At 40.3% G+C, this 24,134-nt stretch overlaps 1 protein-coding gene across 1 annotated transcript in view; it reads right to left on the reverse strand.

Moving 5' to 3' along the window:
• Nucleotides 1-24,134, reverse strand: part of stxbp5l (syntaxin binding protein 5L) — an 85,572-nt gene that overhangs the window by 36,761 nt on the left and 24,677 nt on the right. The window contains exons 3-5 of the mRNA XM_068746118.1: nucleotides 9,865-9,946; nucleotides 6,270-6,370; nucleotides 1,507-1,641 (exon numbers count right to left, since the gene is read on the reverse strand). Coding sequence (XP_068602219.1) covers nucleotides 1,507-1,641; nucleotides 6,270-6,370; nucleotides 9,865-9,946 — 318 coding nt within the window. The remainder of the gene's footprint in view (nucleotides 1-1,506; nucleotides 1,642-6,269; nucleotides 6,371-9,864; nucleotides 9,947-24,134) is intronic.

Consider the following 24,134-nt stretch of genomic DNA (forward strand, 5'->3'; position numbering starts at 1 on the left):
TTCATGTTTAGATAAAAACCTCCCCAGCCAAACTACGAGCCTCCCCGGAACCTCGATAGCGTGTTGAAGAGAAGAGCCATTACTTTAAGTTCATCTCATCATGAAAGGTGGAGAGCGCTGAGGGTAAAAAAATAAAATAAACCCAGAATACACCACAGTTTATGTTTTAATCACAACACAATATGGAGTGCTGAGAAGCCTATTGAGTGCGTAGCTTAGCCTGAACAGCATTGTTGCTACTCGGTTTCTAACCATCTGCAATGATGATGTTTTGAAACTGTGCAGATTAATAAAAAAGCGTATCGTATGTTCAGTGCAGGTTTGCCTCCTGTGGCCTATCATAACGTAACCTCTTACAGGTTCCAGGTGGAAGGCATGTTTCTTTTGGCACACGGAAACAGCACTGCCTATATATAATTTAACTTAATGGGGCCGTCGCGTCTCTGTTGAAGATCACCAAAGCCTGACGTCTCAGGTCCGACACCCTCTGTTGGCATCGTTTTAAATGGCAACACAGACTACTCTCCTCACAATTCATTATACTGCATTTATTGAGCTAGCGGTTGCATAGTTTGCATTGCAGTTTGTCGCTCCATTAGGCTAAGCCACCACCAAGCAAATTAACCCACCACAGAAAATGGAAAGTCCTCAATCTTGACTGACAATCTGTTGAGAATCAACAAATCAAAAATCACAACGGCCACAGCCTGCTAGACTTCATGATTGACTGGCAGCCCTCCCACACACGCACATCGGTGTCATAGCGGCACACTTTAGTTTGGGTTGTCACAAGGCAACAAGATGGCTTGGTGTGAGTGTGACTGACTGACGGTGCAGCCGAGGGGGGGGGGGGGGGGGGCATGTCAGGCTAACACCAGAAGAACAGGCGTAGGTGGGTGAAGCCAGGAAGCTCAAATGGGCGAACAATTCAACGGAGCCTCAGCCACATATTGAATGACACTTGACGCTGTCAATCTGCAGCTTATGTCAAATACAAAGTCAACATGCACAACGAATAAAAGTACAACGTCAACAAATGAGTCACGCTTGAGGTTATGGCTCCAACGTGAGCCGAAAATCACCGCAACTAAAAATAACTGCTTTGAATTCCATACTCCCTGTGATTTTATCATAGTCGTTTCCTAATGCACTATGGAAAACATTAATCTTCACGTCTCATTTCGTTTTTCACTAATACTGTGTTTCCTAGAAGGGAGAAACATTTGCGAGTAAAGTTTTGTTAGATATTATTAAGTCATTGGAAAGATTTATCTAGTGTTTACATTTGATATTTGAAGCATGAAAATCCCGCCTGCTTAAATCATAAGAGCTCCATATTGAAATGCATTAGGGCTCCATCGAAGATATAGAATCTTGTTACCTACTAATATTTAAACCATACTGATTAAGCTGCTAATCAATTTACCCACTGTTGTTCAAACCAGCAGCAGCATCATCCTCAAATTCAATGTTTTTGCATTTATGTTTGCAGCAATAGCAACTTACAGTTCAATGGCCTTGTTCCACATAATGACATATCCAGATAAAACGAAGGACTCAATGTTGACGATGTGTGTGTTTCCACGCTCCGTCCCCACATACAGCCATTTGCTTTGAAAGGGAAGGTGGCAAAACGTGATCCTGGGGAACAAGGAACAAAGAAAAAGAGAATGAGCATGAGAACATTAGAACATTAAACCTCTGCTTCAGGAAGAATTTTGCTGGCAGTATATAAAAGAGTTTCTCTGCACTGGCTCTGATGTAGCGTTTTCTCGGATATTATTGATCAAATCATGACACAAAATGAAAAGCCTTTTTCTCTCCAAAGATGCGGATGACATTTTTGAACATATCCATTTTAAGTTTAGAGAGTAAAGGACATACATGGCTTTAAAGCTACCTTTCAGAAAACGGTCTGATCTGCCTGTAGCAGCTGTGTGAACAAAATGACATACTTAGAATGTGAAACAAAGTCCCTTAAAATCAATGGACTCACTGTCTTACACAGGGAATCACTGATGACTGAGATTAATCCTGTATTGCAAGATGCTTTGACCTTCAACACAATGAAGGTCAAGATGCTAAAGCCAATTAAATGCTCTGAATCTTTGTATGTAAACAGACATACAAAGATTCAGAATGAACAGATCTTCAGCAGGTAGATCGTCTCCAATCATAGTTCCATTCCCATCCTCACAGATTAACTGTTCCAGGCGGGGATACCATTAGAATCTTCCAACTCTTCATGTGGCACGATTTTTACCTTCCCCATGGATGTTATGTTGTGGACGGTGTTTGTTAGCAGGAAGATGGTCTTGGTCGAATTTATATCCCAAGATACCAAGAACAATATATGATGATCCAGATCACCATGTGGATAGTGTAAATCCAGTTATGAGGGAAATGAGCTGCTTGGCAGAGGTTTGCGCTCGCCGAGTGCTTTTTAGCCAGGTATAGAATAAGAACAAGATGGTAGTCAATTCAGTAAAAATGTTTAAGGCCTTATAGCCAGCAGAGAGAGGGAGAGAGAAAAAGTTAATAGTTATCTGTCTATCATAAAATGTATTGTGTACCAAATGTACATAGTTTTTAAGGCAGTGTCCTAATTAAAAGATAACTGGCTCATCACGACAAAAGATAAAATCCAAGCCATTATGTGAAACTTGTAGTTGGTACAGTTGGCTTGTGGAAGTTAGGTTTATCTAAAAGAAAAATATTTGTGATTCATCTAGTTATTTAAAGAAAACAATTGACAAAGGAGAATACAGTTGCACAACATTTATAATTATCAAACATAAAAATGACACAAAGAATGATTTGCTGGGATATGGCTCCTGGGGTTAGACCGCTGATTGAGGAACATTCATGATCTTAAAGATGCAGATATTTCATGTTCACATCAGGAGCATCAATATAGGCCCATTAGTAAAGATGTTAGCTATGATTAGCTTCAATAAAACTTTCTAATGTGAAAAAGAAGACAGGAAATGCCTAACGGCAAGAATCCAGGAGAGGTGGCAACCATGAGCTGCTGTCAGATGATTATCACAAAAGCTCATCTTTCCACCATTTCCACTGTCTCCAATTTTACTCCAATTGGATCCCGAAGTTGTGTTAGGGTGCCAATTATCAGAGCTTCAGTTAAGAGTTAGAGCTAAATGACAACTCACTGCCCCGCCACTGATGGATGACTCATAATGGCCCTTTTCTTCTTGTTTTAGAACATAAATCACTGCTCTGCTGCTGAGAGCAGCTGGTTCTGTATCTTGCGGCATCGCACCACGAGAGAGGTGGGAAGGCTTAAAGTTTTTCAGCACGGCTGATACACATTACACCTCACCTTCACTTCTGGATGTCTGCGTGGGCACATGAACCACAGCTGCTAAGATATAGAACTGATTCTTTTTACTTTGACTAGCATGTGATGCTTCTTTTATTTCTTTTTAGCTTTATTTTTCCTGGTTTCTAGTGACGTACCTTCATAAAAAATAAAATAAAAGATTATTCCTCTGATTATTAATGATGTCATAATAAATATTAAATGTTAAAATGTACCAGTCAAACTCACTTAAAAGTCATGGCAAGCACCATGTCTGGGCTGGAATCAACAGAGGAAGCCATCACTGCCTGAAAGTGCCTGTTGGGTCTTTGGATTATAGAAATCATCAGTTTATATCTTTGAAATTTTAATGAGGAAAAATATCTGCAGTTCTTCCGCAGACTGCTAATGACTTTAACCCCTCCACTGCATTTCAGACGCCAAATTCATTTCTTTAACATCTGCAGACACTACATGGATTTAACAAACTAATCCATCCTATTATCCTTTAAGGCGCCAGTGCATTGAGTGCCACTAATCAAGGTTTATGTGATATGTGTGCTTTTTATCCAGTGAGATTATTCTGTCTGACTTGCTCCGCTCTCGCAATGGAAATAGTCAACAGAGAGAAAATGGAACCTGTGACTCAGCTTAAGTCTTTTAATCCTAACAACCACTCGAAAATGAGTCAGAGAGCGCAGACCTCCACCGAGCAGCTCATTCCCCTCATAATTAGATTCACACCATCCGCATGGTGATCTGGATCCTCATCATCTTCTTCTTCTTCGTCTTCTTCTTCTTCTGGCTTGTCCCGTCAGGGGTCGCCACAGCAAATCAATCTTCTAGTTGATTGCATGCTTAATTCTGGCAAAATTTTACGCCTAATGCCATTCCGTCCTTCAGCCACAAAGATTCAAGATTCAAGATTCGAGATGTTGATTGACTTTGTGAATTCTCTTCATCATACGGTCATAACAAATTTACACTGGGCTAAAAAAAAAAAAAAATGAAGGAAGATTAAGGACAAAGACTTTTATAATATGGACATTTTTGGACCAAACTGAAAGAAACTATAAGGGAAATAAGATGCACAATGAGTATGGCAGAATAAATATTACTGTTGTGCGTTCCAGGAACCTGATGGCCTCGGGCTCATGAAATGCAGCATTATATAAATGTCCCTGCACATGACTCAGGTGCATAACGTGGAAATAAATTTACAGTTGGTGTGCCAAGAATTTTTACAAAAAGACAGCAAGCAGCAGAAATTGAATATAGAAAAACCCTCTTAGTTCTTATACGAACATTTTCACCAAGCATAGATTAAACAAAGGAAGTGACAATTATTAGCATAAAGGAAAAGGAGCTATTTGTTTTTGTAATGTCTTGTCTTTTGTCATTTATTGCAAACACATTGAGCCATCCACAAATAAGAGGTTTTTTATTTAGCGTGAGACTCATCTTTATTTAATTTTCTTTCTAATAGCAAATGCTATTCTTAAATAATCATTTTGTGCATGTGTGTGTGTGTGTGTGTGTTTGTGTGCCTACAGACAAAAACTTGCTATGTTTTTTTTACACAGCATATTCAAGGCATATCAGTTGCAGTTGAGCTTGCATGTAGTCGTGCACTTGCAGCCTACATGTTGTACTTCGCTGGATGGAGTGTAAATACATGATGTTTTTATCTGCTCCTGTTCTCTCTGTCTCTCTATCACTCTCTCATCCCTCTCTTTGTTTTAACTCCTCCTACCTGTCCTTGCCTGTCCCTCTCTGTCATTGTCACTTTGTCTTTTTAACTGTCTTTCTCAACCCAACCTGTCCAGACAGATGGCCGCCCACTATGAGTTCTCCAAAGTGCTTGCTCTTGTGGAGACAAATTGGGTTCTGGTTTTCCCCGCAGGTCTTTCCCTGCTAGATCTGTAAAGTGCCTTGAGATAACCTTCTGTTATGATCTGGCGCTATGGAAAATAAAAATGAATTGATTTGAGTACTCAGCAGGCTTTTCCCCTCCACGGCTTACGAGTCCTAATTCTGCAGTGGTCAGGTTACCCCTGGATCATTGATTGAGAACATACTGTAGCTGCCACTGCAATTTGTGTTGCAGGAAAACGCAACTCTCTCCTTTGAAATCAGGGACCCTTATGCGGGGTCAGAGTAAAGGAACGTGTTCGATGACAACTGCCAGGAAACCGCAGGCACAGGTTTCACTCCAATTTACCGTACAAATGAAAGTGAGAGGCTTCATCAGGAATGCACTGCAGACAAAAAACGTTTTCAGGAGATATGGCATGTAGAATTTGCAGACATAGTGATATTTTGTTGTGAACAGCGAGAGGACTGAGATCCATCTGAGATAAACTGGACCAGAAATAGAAACGATTACCTTTTCCGTTGGTGAGTTTATTTCTCCTAAAGATGACGGACTCTATGAGAAAACACCCTAAATCTCTGCACGCTTGGTTGGACACTTCACTTGTTATTGACACGTCCTCTTTCGTCCTGCCAGGTCACTGACTCATTTGATTTACACAGACTTCAGTTTGGCTCTTTTCCTACAGAGGATGCTACTGTTTTGGATGCATTTATGCATGACCAAATGTTTTAATGGTAGCACCACTGTGCCTGAAACGGTGCAGGTCTGATCAAAACAGTGGAGAGGAAGAGGGAGCGAGGATGTGCCTGGATGGAGGGGACGTGTCTCCTGACCAGATTATCATAGTTAGAATGATAGAAATTGAAGATTTATATTTCTTCATCTTCTCCTACTTTTAAATTATTAGGGGTTTAGAACTTAGATTCAAACCTTAGCAGGGGAGAAAGATTGAATGAACCTCTTACGAATTTAGAGCAATACCTTGAGTGTACAACTTTTGTGTGCGTGTGTGTGTGTGTGTGTTTATGCGTGCGCGTGCATGTGGTTTTATTTAATGGAACTAACCATATTTACCTTTCTCTGTTGAACTTAAGTGAATGCAGGACAGCCGGCCGCCTCTGACGGAGATTCCACAAATGTAGTGTATCGTCTGCACAGGCTGTAACCAGCGCCCCCTAAAGGCCAGAAAGGGAAATATTAGCGATAGATCGTCATAGATACCACATTTAAACAAATGTTTTAAATTTAATATGAAGTACATGAGTAACACATTGTAGTGGTATTTCTTTTGTGAAGTACCTTTTCATTAAATTGACTGTGACGCATTATAATAAATGTATGGAGCTCAAACATTTGTGTTTAGAATGTAGAAATAGAACAATAACAGACACAGCAGCAGAGAGAGTTAGAATTAAATCAAAGGAAATAAATGTAGTTCTTGAAGAAATGTTATCAATGAATAATTTAACATGGAGGCTATTTTTACTGATGGGTCGAGGGACTGATAGAGAGCTTCGTCATGTGCAATGCAGTCATGAAATTAACAAATTAACACAATAAAAATAAATACGTAACAATGAACAGCCATCCTCGATGTTCTATGCAGGCAGAGCATTTAACCAGAAAGAACTCCAAACCCGCAAAACCAGCAGACACATTGACGAGTTAGTCTGTTCTCAATAAATGGATCGACACAAGCACCAAACAAATGTTTCACTTTTACAGAATGTTGAGAAAAATCCGCATTTAGGTAGTCTTGCAATGTTTCAGAAATATTAACTATGGACTGGATGAGAGGAAAATGACAACATTTCACTGTACAGACTTTATTCTGGAGAAAACAATTTTTTTTTATGATTGCAAGCTTATTTATGGGACTCAGATCTCCAAATTAGTACTTTACACACCTTTCATTCTGCACAGGAAAAAAAGCCCTAATTAGTGTAAATTGGATGTTTTGAGGACTTTTCCAAATCTGTTTAACTGATTCCCCCACCAACATCTTGTTTCTAAATTTAGATTTTCTCTGCTGTGATTCTTGCATCATTGCATTAATGATAAATAATTGATCTTAGTAGATAATTTCAGCAGGAATGAAAGCTTTTATGAGCAGTCTAATTATTTGAGCATTTTCTGCCCTTTTGTTCGATACCCTCCTCTCTCCTATAAACCTATAAATACATTACGCTACTCAGGCATGTCAGCTCTGACTGATGGGGTGTGTGCTGATGATTACATGGTAATTTAAGGAAATTAGAACGCTTGATGAACGATTGGGGGTTTTTTTTCACTTTGCCCCAAAACCTCAAATTAAATGATTTGAGAATTTTTGAAATTTAAATCTGATTAAACATTCACAGGGAAGGAAATGTTTTGCAATTTGGAGCCAACTCATTTCTGGTGGTACTGTATCATAGTGTAAAGGTAAATCTGAGCATGTGTTTTATATGTGTTATTTATAACAAGAGTCTTTTCTTTGTATATTTAATCGGCCTATTATTTTTCTTCATTTCATTATCCTATTTGAACTTGTATCTATTCCAGAATAACACATTCCATGCAAGATTAACCCATTTGCTTACTTGTCGTTGCAAATTGTTTGCTTACTATCACTGTGGAGTTCACGCCACACATCTAATCCTCATTCAGTTCAGTTTATTTGCCATTTGCAGTATAAACCACATTGGAAAAGGGTCCAAAAAAGTTCAAATTGCAACTGTCAACATTTACAGGACAAGACAGACACAAAAGAAATGTGTGATGGAAAACTGGTAGTCAGGTCATAATAAATAAATCTAACTCAGATGAACTCTGTTGAGCCATGGCCCTATATAAGGAACAATAGAAAACAACCCTATGCATCGATCCGCGTCATTCATGATCAGTTCTGGTGGTTTGCATGCACAGAGCAACTGTCAAATTATGATTTTTGAATACTCTTTGCAATGCTGACAGATTCTGTCACCTCAAGAAGCAGCTAATGATCAAATCATGCCAGACAGATGGGGTGAGATCCGAGACCACCGCCCCATTATACAGTGATTATCTCACAGCCGAGGCATCTGGGTGACGGTTCAGCGCCCAGCATGGTTAAAATAAAAACCTGCATCGAGGGACTACCTGCAACTGTGTTTATGTGTACTATTTATATTTATATTTACCGGTATGTGAATTGTCAACAGTAAAACTATCTGTAGGGTTTCATTACATTTCAATTCGTAAGTATAAAAAGGCAATACACGAGTGAGGTACAGTAATGCATTCATGATTGGCAAACAAACACATTAAATAACCTTTTCAAACCCTCCTGAACATTAAAAACAACAACAATATATTGTCCTCGTAAAGAGCGCTTCCTCAGGATGAGATTATTCTTACCTACATGTTTTGAACTGTGTGACCTGATGCAGGGAAGATTGATGTGCTCATCATGAGTTCATACATCCAATTGGAATAAAGCATTACACACACTGATTGTCAAGAGTCTAAATAGGCAAGTCACCCATTAGCGGTGCGGCTGACAGCCCACACTCTGAATCCAAGAGAGGGCATTGACATACAGCGCCGCTATCATTCACTCTGTTAACCAATGAGAAGCCCCGCAGCAGACACCGAAAGCTCCTTAATATAAGAGTGTCAGTGTGAGTGGAGAGAGTGTATGCACACATCTATATGTGAGCTGCTGCATGCCAAGAATGTCCAACTAGTGGTCCAAACGTGAACTCTGAGAGGCAGTTACGTAACAGTCACGGTAACTAGCATTCACCCGGATGATACTACTGCTGTCATCTTTAATAACGTTGCTATGGATCGGTGAGTAACCAAAACCCCCCACAAGGACGTGTGGATGCATTTGTAGCTGACAAATACATGTCATGGTGACTGTGATGTCATGTAGCGATACACAAATACAACTTTACGTTTCTTTGATGGAAGACAGGCAGAGGAATTGAGAGGAGCTGATCCCGAGAGAGCTGTGGTCTTTATTCTTCCCGCACCACATTGCTTGTGTTTTTGACTTTGTGTGCACTGAGCCTTGTTCTGAAATAAATGCCTTGGTTTTTGGACTCCTGTTTTTGAGTCCTCCAGTCGGACACCACAGCATGTCGATAAATAATTGAACTTTTACTGCTGTATTTTTGGACCCCCCCCCCCCCACCCCCAATTGATCGCTGAGATAGTATTAACAAAATCTTCAACATAAACTAATTTTGTCATGTAACTTCCCTATTTTTTCAGTTTAATTCAGTACAGTTTCCAAGTGGCTGGCCCATCAGTGCTCCCGCAGAAACATCTGGCATTTCCACGCATACTTAGACCCCAGCACTCTAAAAGTCAATACCTGCCTCATGAACACCCGCACACCCCACCTCTTCAGGGCTGTCCACCCCCATTTGCATCAGACACATCACAAGTAGGCCAGTGAGGAAAGAAGTGGGCTGATGGAGCCAGTGAGCTCTAACAGAAGTCGAGTGGGCAAAGAAAGAAAAAAAAAAAAAGACGAGCGCAGGGGGAGCGCTCAGATTACTGCTGAATGAAGAAGAGAGACAGTCGGTGTTCCTGACCTGTGTGACTCGGGTTCTACTCTAGAACACACCTTTTAAATAATGATAGGAAAAAACCTTTAATGTATAAAATAATCATATGAAATAATAAAAAGACTGCTTACCTCATTGATGAGGAACTGCAGCTGAAGAACCGCTGCTCCGCTCTCATGCTGACAGTAGCAGTCCACCCCGGGCCGTCCCAGTCTGCATCGTAAAGTCAAGGCAGTGTACGACAATCATATCAGGGCAATACTGGTCAAAACAGTACATTGTTGTGGAAAAGGGAGGAAAAACAGCAACCAGGCTACAGTTACACTCACAGCTACCACAGAAGCTTTTCTTCTGATATATAAAAAAGAAAAGATTCTATGAGAATCAGGCACTGAAATAATAGCTAAAATGCAATTATTGACTGGTGCTCAGGCCTCGTATAAGCAGGCAGGTGGAGAAATGTCAATCCAGGTAGCCCCATCAAGGATGACTGCATTTTAAAAAAAGTACACGATGATGCTTCATGGCTGCTGACACCCTCAGTGTGCCCGTCCTCCTCCCTCGGGCAAATCGAGTTCAAAGCAGAACTCCTTGCGAGGTCAGGTGAGGAGCGAAGCCTGCAAGCGCTTCATGAGAGCGAACGCTCAGATGTCTCTCTCTCTCAAAAAAAAACAGGTCTCTAAAAAAACAGGTCCAGGATTTCAAACAGTTGAATGCAAACCATCACTTTTAAAATGGTCACTGTAAGTATTCCGCTTTGGACTCCATTGTATTTTACGATTTTCACTGATTGAAGAGGTTTCTAGTTTGTCCATTTTATCCAGCTTAACTTAAAGGTAAAGATATACTGTAGATTAAAGCCAAAACGGGAACATAGATTTTATTATTTGATTACTGTATTAGCTTTTTCCTGACACCCCCAGGAGGTATATGAAAAATAATTGAATTTAGTAAATATACGGTACTTTTGTTCAGAACCAGGAATGGTTATCAGACGGACTCAGATCCCACCAAGCAGGTGGAAATCGACAGGAGGGGGAAATGACACCACATGAAAACATAACCAGTTGGATCCGGTGATGAAGCAACAATAGGCGGTTTAGAATGCAGCACTTTCACCTACGTCTTCCTCACAACATAATCACACATGCTCAGTCTTTCCATAAACAACATATTAGTCCTATCGCATTACCGGCATCCTAATGTTGAAGCAGCAGCAGCAGCAGCAGTTGGAGATTGTTATTTTACTACAAATGCTAATGTTTCATTCTCATTTCGTTTACCTCAACATTCGTGGAAGATTTGATCTTGTCTGTCACCTTCAACTTCTCATCATTTCATGAAATAGGAAGCTTTCATGCTGCCTTTTATGGTTGCATGCGCATATGAAATGCAGCAGTGCCCCCCCCCCCCCCTCCCCTCCAAATCCCTCCAGGGATTTCTGTCCACCTCACTAGACATCGCCGACTTCCCACACCTTGCCAAGAGCCCAGGACACCGTGATTTCTCAGTAAGAACAAAATGTGTATTCACTTTTAATAGGAGGGAATGAATGCTTAATGACCTGCTGCTGAGCAACTGTGTGGAGAGAGTAGGAAAAAAGGAGGGCTGCACCTCAAATATATGGAATCAAAACATCTTACAAAGAAAAAAACAAATAGACTAAAATGTGTGAAATATCTCCAATTTGTTTGCTAAATCACATTTAGGCACTCAGCAGAATTAGAAAAGCATCTGAATAAAAAAACGCATATAAACATCGGATTCGCCACAATACCACCTGCATTCAGTTACGAGCCTCATGCTGCAGTTGCAATCTCAATCAGAAACGGATTGATGGTATGCAGAATGAACATATCTCAGTGCATCTCAGTGTACTCTGAAACCAACAGCGCATGAAACATCCACAGAGTCCTGCTAGACGGACTTATCACATCTACAGCAGCAGCCATGGACTCTATAGCTCTGATAGAGTGGATTGTTGAATCCGGCAGCTGATCTCAGGCACGCTGAAGAGGAAAGACAGCTTACGGATCAAAATGCAGCTTTCAACCCTTGAAAAATGTTCACTGGTCTTGTTTCAGAATGTATTTAACCTTTCGTAAAAATGTGCCAATATAGACAATATGCAAGGGGTACTTTTTTATGGTGACATATTTTCTGTGTATTTACGGTAAAGGCAATGCAAATTGCATCCAAAAAATACATTCCATCTTAAATGCAATGCATACAAGCCTTTTTGTCATATACCGTATGTTGCAAACATTTTCACTCCATGACCGGCGTGCACGGAGCAGTTAGGGTCGGTCGGTGCCTTGCTCAAGGGCTTTCTCGGGATGACCCTGGAGGTAGACTGGCCCCTTGCCAATCACCAGTCTACGCTCCGTATTTTTGTCTGGGCCAAGACTTGAACCAGTGAACCATTGAGCCACTGCCACCTGTAAAAAGGCCAACGCCCAAACAGGGACTTGAACCCTGGACCCTCAGATTAAAAGTCTGATGCTCTGCCAACTGAGCTATCGAGTGATTGTTCCTGAATCACAAACTTAAAAAAAAAAAAACACAGGTCTGGTAAAAAAAACTAATAGAACAGTAAATTGGCTTTTTGCAAATATACATATATATATTGTTTATTATCCGTTACTGTCTTTCTCTGTTCTGCTTCTTTTTATGCAAATGGAACAGTGGCCAGAGAACCTGGGGGGACGCATTAAAATGCAATGGCCGTTTCTGTATTAAGGCACTCAATGAGGAGGAACGGGCATTCATTCAAGGCTTGATTTGAAAGGGAATGGTTGGCAACAAACTTCAATTATCATCCAAAATCATCTCTCTAAATCATTTGTTGACTGACAGGCAAGGTTTTCTACAAAACCCTATTCAAATTCACATCACACTCACAACACAAAGCCGATACGAAGGCGTTTCCATCTGTTGCTGCCAGCCGACAGGAGAGCACGCCTCATAGAAATTGTTCGACCCGCCTGCGGTGTTAGACTTTGTGGAGATGCTTCTAGTCAAAATTGAGGCGCAACAACAAATAAATTTCACGAATTCAAAAGGAAAATGCATGTTATTTGGCATGCACACAGGTCCTTGGATGAAGCAGGTGAAATAGACCATTGTGACACATACAACACTTATCCAGCAAAGCGGCTGTAAAAACATATGCTTAAGTTTCGGGGGCGTTAATAAAAATGCAGTGGTGAACTTTACAAAAGAACTGTTTAAGTGAGACCACTTCCGGTCTCCCTTTATCTGCATCCCACTGGATTACAACAAAGTAAGAATCATTACTCCTTAATATGAGGTGATTGTGTGCTTCACAGCTTCAGCAACAGGACAATGAGTTACAGCATCCATTAACATTTAATCAACAACCAGCTCTTGTTAGTCGAAACGCTTGCCTCATAGCTCTGATTAATTCCCTGTAGCATGTTGCTGCTAATAACTTCCTGTGCGTGTTATACTGAAAAAAAAAAAAAAAAAAAGGGAGGGAGATGTATTCATTTTTAGGGGGCTGTGAGCGCTGCTTAGTTTCGCAAAGCTCCCTAAATTGGTTAAAAATATTATGATGGAAACAATGACAGATATTTTAATTTTGTAATGGCATCCAGTAAGTGGGAAAGATTGGGGGAGGAGAACATCTTTCAATTACATCTTTGCACGGTGGGCTAAAATTGCCAATTTCTAAATTATTTATGTAAACAAAGTGGATTGAACAAGCAAAGGCCAATCAGCCACTCTCAATACTAAATCACCATTAGCATGCTCTCATCTAAATGATGTCTGATGGGAAGGCTTTGTGCAGGCTTGTTCAGGCCCGTGTCATTGTTCTTAAACTTAAAGTTAATTACTTCCGACATTACCCTACGCTTTCCTTTCCAGTCATGAATAACTGCTGGGTTGGCACAATATTTCGGTGTCACAGCAAATTGAGGGGAATTGGATAAAATATGTGCGAGTTAAGAAAACGCATTCCACAAAGAAACTCAAACAAATTCACCCCCCCAAAGAGTTTTATAATCTGCGAAGCATATTGCATCCTCTATTCTCGGCCACAATAATTGAATATTGACTTTTGTTATAACTTTGTTATGAAGTAGAGCTGCAGACAAACAATGAGAGGATAGGCCAGATTTTACAAGACTGTGGACTTACTTTCTATGTTGACATTGTGAGGGGATGGAGACCCCCCCCCCCCCCGACAATGTTACATGTCCAAGCTCATCTGTCCACTATTCCGTACAGTCAAGTACTGCAAGCTCCACAACAAAAGCCAATTACAGGAAGAAAAAAAAAACATTTTTACTGTTGTTTTACTCAAATCTTTCACATTAAATCATAATCAAATCACTCAAAGGGTCCAAAATCTAAAATACTGAGTGTGAATGGTTGTCTGTCTGTCTTACGTGTAGATCCTGACCTGAGAATTTGATGCAGATTGATCTCATTATTTTAGTCTGTGGCACTAATTTATCCACATCCACATATGTTCAAGTACAAGTGAGGAGGTGTGACATGAAAGCACCTTATATATTTGTTGTGTAATGTGTTAGCTCTCAGAGTCTCTTCTGCCTCATTGAATATCTGGATTAGAGCACATATCATGATAAACAGCTTCCATGTGCAGTCTGGAAACACTCAGAACACAACAGCTGCACCTGAACGCCACCTGTCCACCCCTTCCTGATACAGGAGATAAATGCAACCTCCCTGGTTGTTCTCACCTCTGTTTGGTTCACATTTAGTTTTTTGTCACCACCAGCCTGTCTTAATCAGTTTAGATAATTTTCCAACAATAGCTGGAAACAAAAGACATCATTTTAAATTGTGATAATGTGTGTTTTGGTTGCGGTTAAGAGCAGCTGCCACAATAACTATAAGTCACTACTGTGATTGTAATAGCAATAAATGTCCCTTATTTTGTTATGACTGATTACTATGTTTTCATCCTTGTTATTTTGCGTCCAAAGAAAGGCTGATTTGCATGCAACAGCTACACAAGTACAACCCCCCCCTCCCCCCCCATCATTCACCTTAATAAATGATAACACAGTGGATCCTTTGTGCAAATGTGGTCAGATAAACATTACTTTTATGTGTGGGTGTTCAGGAATCAACTGTGGACGGGGGGGGGTTGCATGTCTTTTGGCTTTGTATTCGATTTGACATTTAAACACTTTAGTGTGTGAGTCCGACACTTCTAGCTATTACTGGGGGTAGCTTTAGCTCAGGGGTAGAGCGATCATCCACTTATCAGAAGCTCAGGGTTTTCATTCCCAGCCCCCTGCAGTCTACATGCCAAAATGTCCTTGGGCAAGGTCCTGAGCCCCTGACTGCTCCCAGAGGCTGTGGAGAAATGATTCTGTGGCCGATCACCTCCTCTAATGAGCAGGTGTCACCTTGCATGGTAGCCTCTGTCACCGAATGGGTGAACGCTGGCTGGTATTATAAAGTTTAGTGCGCAGTCAGACGAGAAAGGCACTCTAGAAGCATAGTCCATTTTCCATTTTGCCATCTTCTGGGTACAATCATAGCCGATGGGTGCAGGTAAAGCTGATGGGACTTTAAATTGCAGTTCTCCCATCAATGCTGGTTTCATTTTTTATGAATTTTGTTCAGATCTAGCTTTATGGGTTGATAATTGAGCTCAGCAGGCCACTTACTTGTTACGTTCAGTTGTACTTACATGGGCCCAATCTGAGATTTTCAGGCTATAACCTCGTCAGAAAACTAGCTGTCGCCAAACAGTGATTTTAATATGCTGTTTTGGGTTTTCATTTTTATGCTGCATCTCCACTGAACACATTTAATTCTTTGAAAATCACACCACAGTGGTTTTCATTTGAATTCGCTGAGACCTGATATCTGAATGTAATTGACGTGGCGTCCTCTCATCGTCTCTCTGCCTCCTTCACCCACACTCACGAGCTCTTTTTCCTATGAATTAATTTCATCCTGCCGTCATTACTGCTTCGCTTTCCCTCTTTGCAGGCGCGCGTGTGTGACTGCGACGGCGGTGTATAATGAATATTTTGTGTGTGTGTTTAATAATGCCAGCGAAGCGGTGGGGACAAAAAGCTGGGTAATTTAGACTTGATTGTAAACACCTCACAGCAGAGCGGGATTCAGGAAGATGTGGAGTTTGTGCGACAGGCTTTGGCTGTTTGTGTTACATGCGGTGCACAGTTGTGTACATTTGCACTCTACAGTAGTTTCTTCCTACAGCGTTGGCTGACGGCTACGCCGCAATGTCATAAATCTTGAAATGGCCCTTGATTGTCAGCAGGTGGCTGTGCTGACTTAATTCTTGTCTAAAACCATACTAGGTCGAATTAGAAACTGTCACGATGTGAAACCAACATTCATGGCAGAATGGAATGAGGCATCCGACTAGCTCTGTTTTGACTGCCAGGGTGCTGATACATTTATGTCTAATTACTTTTAAAAGCAGCGTTTTCCTAAGCAATATGCAAATGCGTTCTTATGAACAATAGATGCTGTTAATAGAGGCAGCTCACATATGATCTGTTGAGAGCGAAATGTCAAAATAGTCTGTAGAGCAGGCAGCTTTTAAATAAATGCCTCTTCACCCAGCTGACGTGATGCGAGCAGAGAGGAAGCATTTGTTTTGCTCGGGCTCTCATAATTCAAATATCTGTGCGTGTAATTGGCTGCTTGACTCGCATCATTGTGATTAAACTGCCAAAGCGCATCTACGATCTGCCTACAACCTGAACCAACTCATGGAGACAAAATGCCACAATCTGTACACAATAATGATTCAGTTGATTTTTATAGGTTAACATTGTTGGTTTATTTTTTATTATTATAATCCTCTAGAATGATTCCAACAATGTTGAATTGAATCACACCATATATTTTGTGCCCCTTTATTTAAGAAATGACTTTGATTTACTTTACTAATGACTATTGTCTGCTGTAAGAGTCTTTCTTTTTAATCTGAACGGTGCTTCACGGGTAATATTTTCTGATAGGTGGATCAAGAAATGGGTTTGAAAACCTAAACAGAAATCCTTTTGCTTTAGATTCACCCTTCGAGGATTTCTATGCATTTGGTTTTGTGGTGCCCTTTAATCTTGTTTTAGCTTTTTGCGCAATATGGAAACTAATTTTTGCTGAGAAATACTCTCTGTTTAGCATATTTGGATTCGTTTTTTCATATGATGATTGGGTTGAGCACTGAGGCATAAGCTTCTCCCTATTTCACCAAGCATTTTTTAATTTAGCACTGCAGCTCATACAGTTTTTGAACCAAACAGCAGGCAGTAAGTCCCTTCTTGCAGTTATTGTAGTTGATCCAGATTGGAAGGTTGCAGCCGGATGTAGGAGAGTAATTCAAACTATTTTGGTGTCATAGTAGAGCAAGCCACAGATGCCCAGGCTTCAACATTAGCATGCACACCTATTAATGTAGGGATAATAAAATAATTATATTGTATATGATAAATTATTACATTGGATATTATTGAGCGAAACAGACTACACAACACTCACCACAGTGGGATCTACATTTGTGTTGACTTCAGTAGCAAAATAAATGATTAGTAATCAATTAATCATCATGATTTACGAGTCTATTTAAATACAGACACTACAATTTGCTGCCTACAGAAGTTCACATACCGCTATAAATAATGTTCCTGTATTTTATCCTCCTTTGCTCTCATTATTATTAGCAGTAGTATTAATAGTAGTCGTATTATTGATGTTGTCGTTGCTGTGATTACAAAATGAATACGGTACCTAATTTTTGGATGTATATAACAGGATTTTAATATTCCTCAGATGCCATTTGTGTGGTAACGCTTTTGCTACTGCTTTACACCGCCTTCAAAAAGGATTGTTGTGCATAAGCAATTATGGACGTGCAGATTGCAGTGTCACTTGTACACTGCTGGCTGCATTTTAATGAGGAGCTCAGTGAGTAATTAACCTTCACATAGCATGCTTTCAGGAGTTAAATTGGAACTCCAGAAGCGGGAAACACGTCTGTAATAGAGACAGTCTTACAGGTCAACAAATTCCAGATGCATCAGACTGATGCTTCATTGCATTCAGTGAGAGAAGCAATCGGATCCCAAGCCTTTCTCTCCATAAGTGTGAAAATCAACACTTCGAGAAATAAAAATGACTAAACATTGTGGCTAACAACAATAAAAAGTGATACAATTGATGGGAGAAAAAGTGATCTTTTTACATCTAAGATGTAAGAATAACTGACATGGTCTTCATCTGTGTCTAGTCCAGCTTTACAACTGTGAAGCAGTTAAATTATCTGCACATGAACCTCCAGAACAAAGTCCTTGTATTTAGAAGCAGCTATTTTTTCTATGTTCCTTGGTGTGTGGTAGAGTGTCAATAGAATTGAAAAGTAAAATGTAGGTGTCTAGTATCAAAATTAGTTAAAAAAATGTTTTGCGCCACCATTCTAACATGAAAAGATAATTAGTGGCTTCTAATTAGCAGATTATTTTAAGTGGGAAGATGCCAAATAAGGGACAGAACAAGCAATTAGGATTCAGAAGGCTAATGTATTATTAATAGTCATATGCAGCCTTTCTTGCAGCTGAGTCATGTGCACACCACAGCTGATGGAATGGAAAGCCTTTAGATAAATTTACCATTTCCACACAGTCAGACTTTATATAACAGCCTAAATCAAACATTATCAAGCTGTTTCACATCATGATTTTAATCCTGACTGTAGTCGCTCTCTTTTTTTTAAAAACTGTACTTGGTTTTTAAGAGACACGCACAGTTAAAGAGAGCGAAAAACCCATTAATCCAAGGAGACACACACACACAATTATTCTGAACAGAAAGTGCATACACACGCTTCTTGTTGGCAAAACTGCCATTACCACAACATTGTTTAAAGGACAACAATTACTGTGCAGCTCTTCTTGTGCCTTTTGTACAGACTTTGGCAGTAATGAACATACAAACTGTGATCTCTGCCCTTTCCTCTATCAGCATTACTGACTAAGTAGAACAACAAGACAGATTAAAAAAGCAGCTCCTCTAAAAGGCACAGATGGCCAGACATGGTTTGCCGCTCTTGATGTGAACCCGCAATAAACCATCGTTCCTACCAGGGGAAAATTTCATTTTGGGTTTCATCATCGCAAATAATAGATAGCAATTTGGAGATACACATTAATTAATTTCGGCACCATAAATCACTTTGCAAACATTCAGAGAAATTTAATTTTCCTAGGTCTATGAAAAGAAAAACTGAGCTGCTTATGAAGAATCACAATGGACTTACTGCAACCAAGAAATAAACATCACTGATGTAGCTGGTAAAACATATTAAAATCAGCTGCTAGTCTCCTTAGCAAACAATCAATACTTGCACCATTTAGGTTGGTTTCAGGAACAATCATTAAAAAATTCATTCATTCATTTTTCTACTTGAAAACAATTCATTGATAATTAATTAATTAATTAAAGTAGTTCTACGAAAAAGCTTCCCACACCAGAATCATTGGCTGATTTCTTGAATTAAAGGTGGCCTCGCTGATCAAGAGACAGGAATCACTTGTTTTAAAATAAGAAATTGGCATTTGACGCTGTCTGATAGTTTCTTAACTCAATGACAATTTTTTCTGTCCAAAGAAGTAGCTGCTTATTCCCAAGCCAACTGCTCTGGAATGAATGCAGAAGCTGCCTTTACAATCAAGCCATGAACATATTAGACAAAAAGCAAAACAGGAATCATTGATGTAGCATTTTATATAAGATTCATTGATTTTTCAGTACGTCGAGTTGGTTTTTAAATGTATGAATGGATCTGCTTCTTCGCCTTCCTGTAAATAAATCACATTTTACAGAGCTGCAGAATATCCACCACAGCAGATTCCAGTCGTGACTGTTCCACTCTGTAAATGTTCTTGAACTGCCTGAACAGCGGAAATCGGCTGCAGGGTTACAGTGTGTTGGCCTATAATTGATCTTTTACGGTTGACGTATAAATGATGAAAGAGTGAGTTATGGAAACATTTACTTCTTTACTCTTTAATACGTATTTCCATCTTCCCGTATGTTCCTGCCCCCACCAACTCGTGGGGGGGGTCATACCAGTGGCTAATTAAATGGGCAGTGCACTCTCACTCAGGAGTCACACTGAATCACCCAGGAAATACACAGCAGCCTCTGGAAACTCAAGATGTTGTATCACTTTCTATGGGGCGAGGCACAATTTGAGATATCGATTTAGCTGCCTGCAGGCTTTTTATAGAAGCCAGCACCATCATTACAACTCCTAACCCAGCTAAGCCTGCCCTCTTTGCTTTCCCTAATGCCTTTTTGACTATGCAGGGATATTTTCTGGAGAAAGAAGAACCTGGATTGACAGTACATGTGAAGCAAATAATAATGGCACAGGGACATACATACGGGGACAAGTCATCCAGGCAACCTATTTGCATTGAGTTTCTAGCTTGTGGATAGATAAGTATGTGTTTACATGTGTTTGAATGTATACTAAGGCAGAACTTGTAGTAAATTGATATTTAAAGAGAATTTGCGGTTGCGATTTATTATCAAACAGTAAATACAGAATTAAAGAAATTATTGAGGTATTTTTTTATCTATTTTTTTCACTACCTGCTGTGTGAGAGCCAAAAACCTCTGATCTAAATATAGATATGCAGTAATACTGGCTCTGACTGATTGATTTTGTTCTATGAATATGCAAAGTGTTCTTTAACAAAATTGTTTTCTGACTGACGCTGTCTAACAATGCAAATATTTTCTTCATCATTGCCTCCAAAGGCACAAACAAATTCCTCCATTGGTTCTATCATATTAGTGTGTTTTACTTCAAATAGGATCGTTTGAAAATAACCCATTTCCACATTACAGAGGTCGCCTCGCTCTTTGGAATTAACACTTCCTTCGTGGAGCCAGTTTTTCTTTCCGCCGTTGCTTATTGCTGAACACAAATATATTGAAATGTAGAAAGCAAATGAAAAATGATTTTGTAATTATCATGAAATATGAAAAGCCCATCTGCATCTGTCTATGCACTTGTCGGGTTGTCAGGACCGATAACTGCAGTGCTGCTCCAGGGCCAGTGGAAAAGCTGTATCTGCCACTCACTACAGCTCATGCTATTAGTCATGCATGTCCTCTGATGCAGGACCTCAGACAGTTACTGAGCTTGTCAGATATTGTTTTCATCTGTGCAATTATGTATGTAAACCATCTTTGCTTCTCTGCACACCTGTCCATTGTCGTTTGAGCATCGCCTCAGACTATAAAAAAGCTATTTCTATGTGTTTTCTTTTCCCTGATCTCAAAATGCCGTACACAGTCACATTTGGTCTAATTGATTTGTAACTGTATATGGCTTGTTGTTGTCGCCATGTGCGCCTCCAGCCACGCAAGTGGCCATCCTGTTCTCGGATTTTATCTGCGTGCATAAATTCACTTTTTGTTTTTTTTCATTTGGCCCTCAATTTTATTGAGACAGAAGGATCATTTTGCATGCACAAATGAGCTGCACAGCTCTGCCAGAATGAGGCAAATGATCTGTTTATAAGATGCCATCATGAGGCAGCAGCCGTGGAGTTATTTTGGTGCACTAGTGGTGCTTTGCAAACACTTTTAAGAGTCAGATGTGAGATGCTGAGTGGAACCGGAGAAGTTCATAATAGTTTTAGTGTGTGAATGTCAGTCACTCGTGGAAAAACATGATTAACGGAGGAAATGAGCTTCTCCTTGACTGCTCACATTCAAACAGGCCTTGCTGTTTCGACTGAACATTAACCTCTGACTGCGTCTGCACACCAAACACAAGTGCAATCTTTGCCAAATATTTACGGCACGTTATTACTCACACGACGGTGACTGCTTAAGGCAGCCCAAACACAAACACTGCAGGCCTCCCACACACCCACACACACCCACACACACACACACACACACACACGCCATCATCAAACAGTTTTGTTTGACAAGGTTACACTATTCTATGTGTAGAATCCTAACACTCTGCTCCCGGATCGACAAAAATGGTAGCTGTCGGAGCTCTTTCTTCACCAAACTGCACTTAAAATCTGTAGTCTGATGTTGCTGCCATCCAATCAGAAATCAGTACAAAACTAAAGCGCTAATGTTGGTTGAACATATTTAGACACACTGTGATTAAGATACCTGAAACCAGCTATCAAGTCAGCACACAGTTTAGTGTGTAGTGGGTAGCGCTGACGCCTCACAGAAAGAAGGCGCTTGTATGTTCTCCCCATGTCTGCGTGGGTTTTGTCCGGGTTCTCCGGTTTCCTCCCACTTCCTAAAACATGCAATTTAAGTTAATTGATTACCCCAAATTGTGCGTGAATGGTTGTGTCTCTGTGTGGCCCCACGATGCGCTGGCGACGCGTCCAAGGTGTGACGATCATCTCAAAGTTAATGCCCTAATTTCTACATCCTCATCTGAAATCATCATCTCGGCTTTTTGCTCGCTGCACTTTCTCTCTCTCTTTTCCCTAACCCCCCCCCCCTTCTCTTTATATCTTTTCCCTGTGTCTTTTAGTAGCCACTTTGTAAACTGTACGGTTGACAAATGATGAGTCACAATGTGGGAAGATAAATCAGCCCAAGTTTGCAATGCAGCCAAAAAAACAATATCTCTCTCTTCCTATCAACCTTCTCTCCTCCTCTCATTGCAGGCATCTCTGCATTCACCCTCGCATTCACACATGCACACCTACCTCAAATCGCATGCTCACTCTTTGGAGGCAAACATCCTTTCAAAAACAGCCTACAACAACCCCTTACAACCTCTCACTTGTTGTTTTCTTTCCTCACCCACAGGCAGGATCCGAACGTACGGTTAAGCATAAAACTCAAAAGCAACTCTGAGCTTTTAACAATGTCGTATGTTACAGTCTCTGTAAAGTCGCGGGCGGTACTGCTCCAGAGACTAGAGTGCTGCTGTAATGACGATTGACTCATTCACCCTAGGATCCAGAAATGTTCCAAACAGCCAGATATCCAATATCCTATTGAGATGGCAAGACATAAGAGGGAAGGAATAGGCGTAAGGAATAAAGTGGAGAAATGAAGCGAGAAAATAAAACAGGTAATATTTAAAAAACGGAGTGACAGAAATAAATGGGAGTGGATTGCATGGACTGATAGAACCTTGCAGAAGCATGGCCATTGCATGTTTAAATTGATCATGAGCAATATTTTCACTCTGTGGTACCCACTCAACTCTACTTGTCCTCTTTTTGTGTTTCCATTAGGTAAAAGTTACCTGGCATCTGGTACCATTTGTTTTAGCATAACCTCCTTTGTGGTTCCAAGTGAGCTGCGCAGGTACTAAAGATCACATGAAACCTCAGGCCCCCTGATTGGTGTCACCCCAACAATTGTAACAGACATTCCTATCTTCAACAGCCATGTGAGGATCATGGATTAAAAGGTGTGCAATATTTGCATGCACCTTTGTTTTCCCGTTTTATGAGCACAGAAAATCATCATCTTCAATGTCTTCAGTCAACTACACAGCAGCCCACAGAAATGTCCATTTAGAAAGAATTCACTCTCACTTTAAACACAGTTCATCTTCCCTCCAACGCATCGGTTTCACACACTTGCCCCCTTTTTATACTCTGCTCTTATAAGTTTCATTTCTACATCTTATTCTTTCAGAGCCTGACACCGTAATATAATTTTATCTTTTGCTGGGAATATGTTTCTCCCTGATCTGCCCTTTTTATCATTCATCTTCATCTTCCAGGGGCCAGAAGAGCGGCAGAAATAACCGCCCATCAGCCCAAACATGAGATAAGGGAGCATGGAGAAATAGAAGCTATCGCTACGTGTGTGTGCAAATCTACGCTCTGCTCGAATATAAGAGCTTCCATAAAAGATTGTCTGTCTTCATGTCATGAGTGTCACTTATTCAGAAGGCAGCGCATGCCTTAGTCAAAGTACACAGATAATAACGGGAGTACAGTAGTAGGCTACATATTTAAGTATTCATCTCACATTTGATCTTCAGCACAGGCTCCAAAAATCCAGAACGCTCCTCTCATGTGTTTACCTTCCTCCAGTCGCGGTCCAGGAAGCAAATACCCTCGCTAACATTTAAAAATAGGCTTTGAGCTTCATTGTAGTAGCGGTTTAGGCTAGCCCTTAGCTACAGCTGCCATGGAATTAGATTGCTGATGGACTTCCCATGATGCACTTCATTTCTCTCCCATCCTGTCCTTCTCCTTCTCTACACAATTAATGCATGTTACCAAGTAACATTACTAGTATAAAAATATGATGAGTTTTAGATTGAATTTTTTAATAAAATGATTAAAAAAAAAAAAACATGCATGTCTGTATACATAATCACATACAGACACGTACAACA

Source organism: Brachionichthys hirsutus, chromosome 12 (genome assembly GCF_040956055.1).
Source record: "Brachionichthys hirsutus isolate HB-005 chromosome 12, CSIRO-AGI_Bhir_v1, whole genome shotgun sequence".
Classification (NCBI taxonomy): domain Eukaryota; kingdom Metazoa; phylum Chordata; class Actinopteri; order Lophiiformes; family Brachionichthyidae; genus Brachionichthys; species Brachionichthys hirsutus.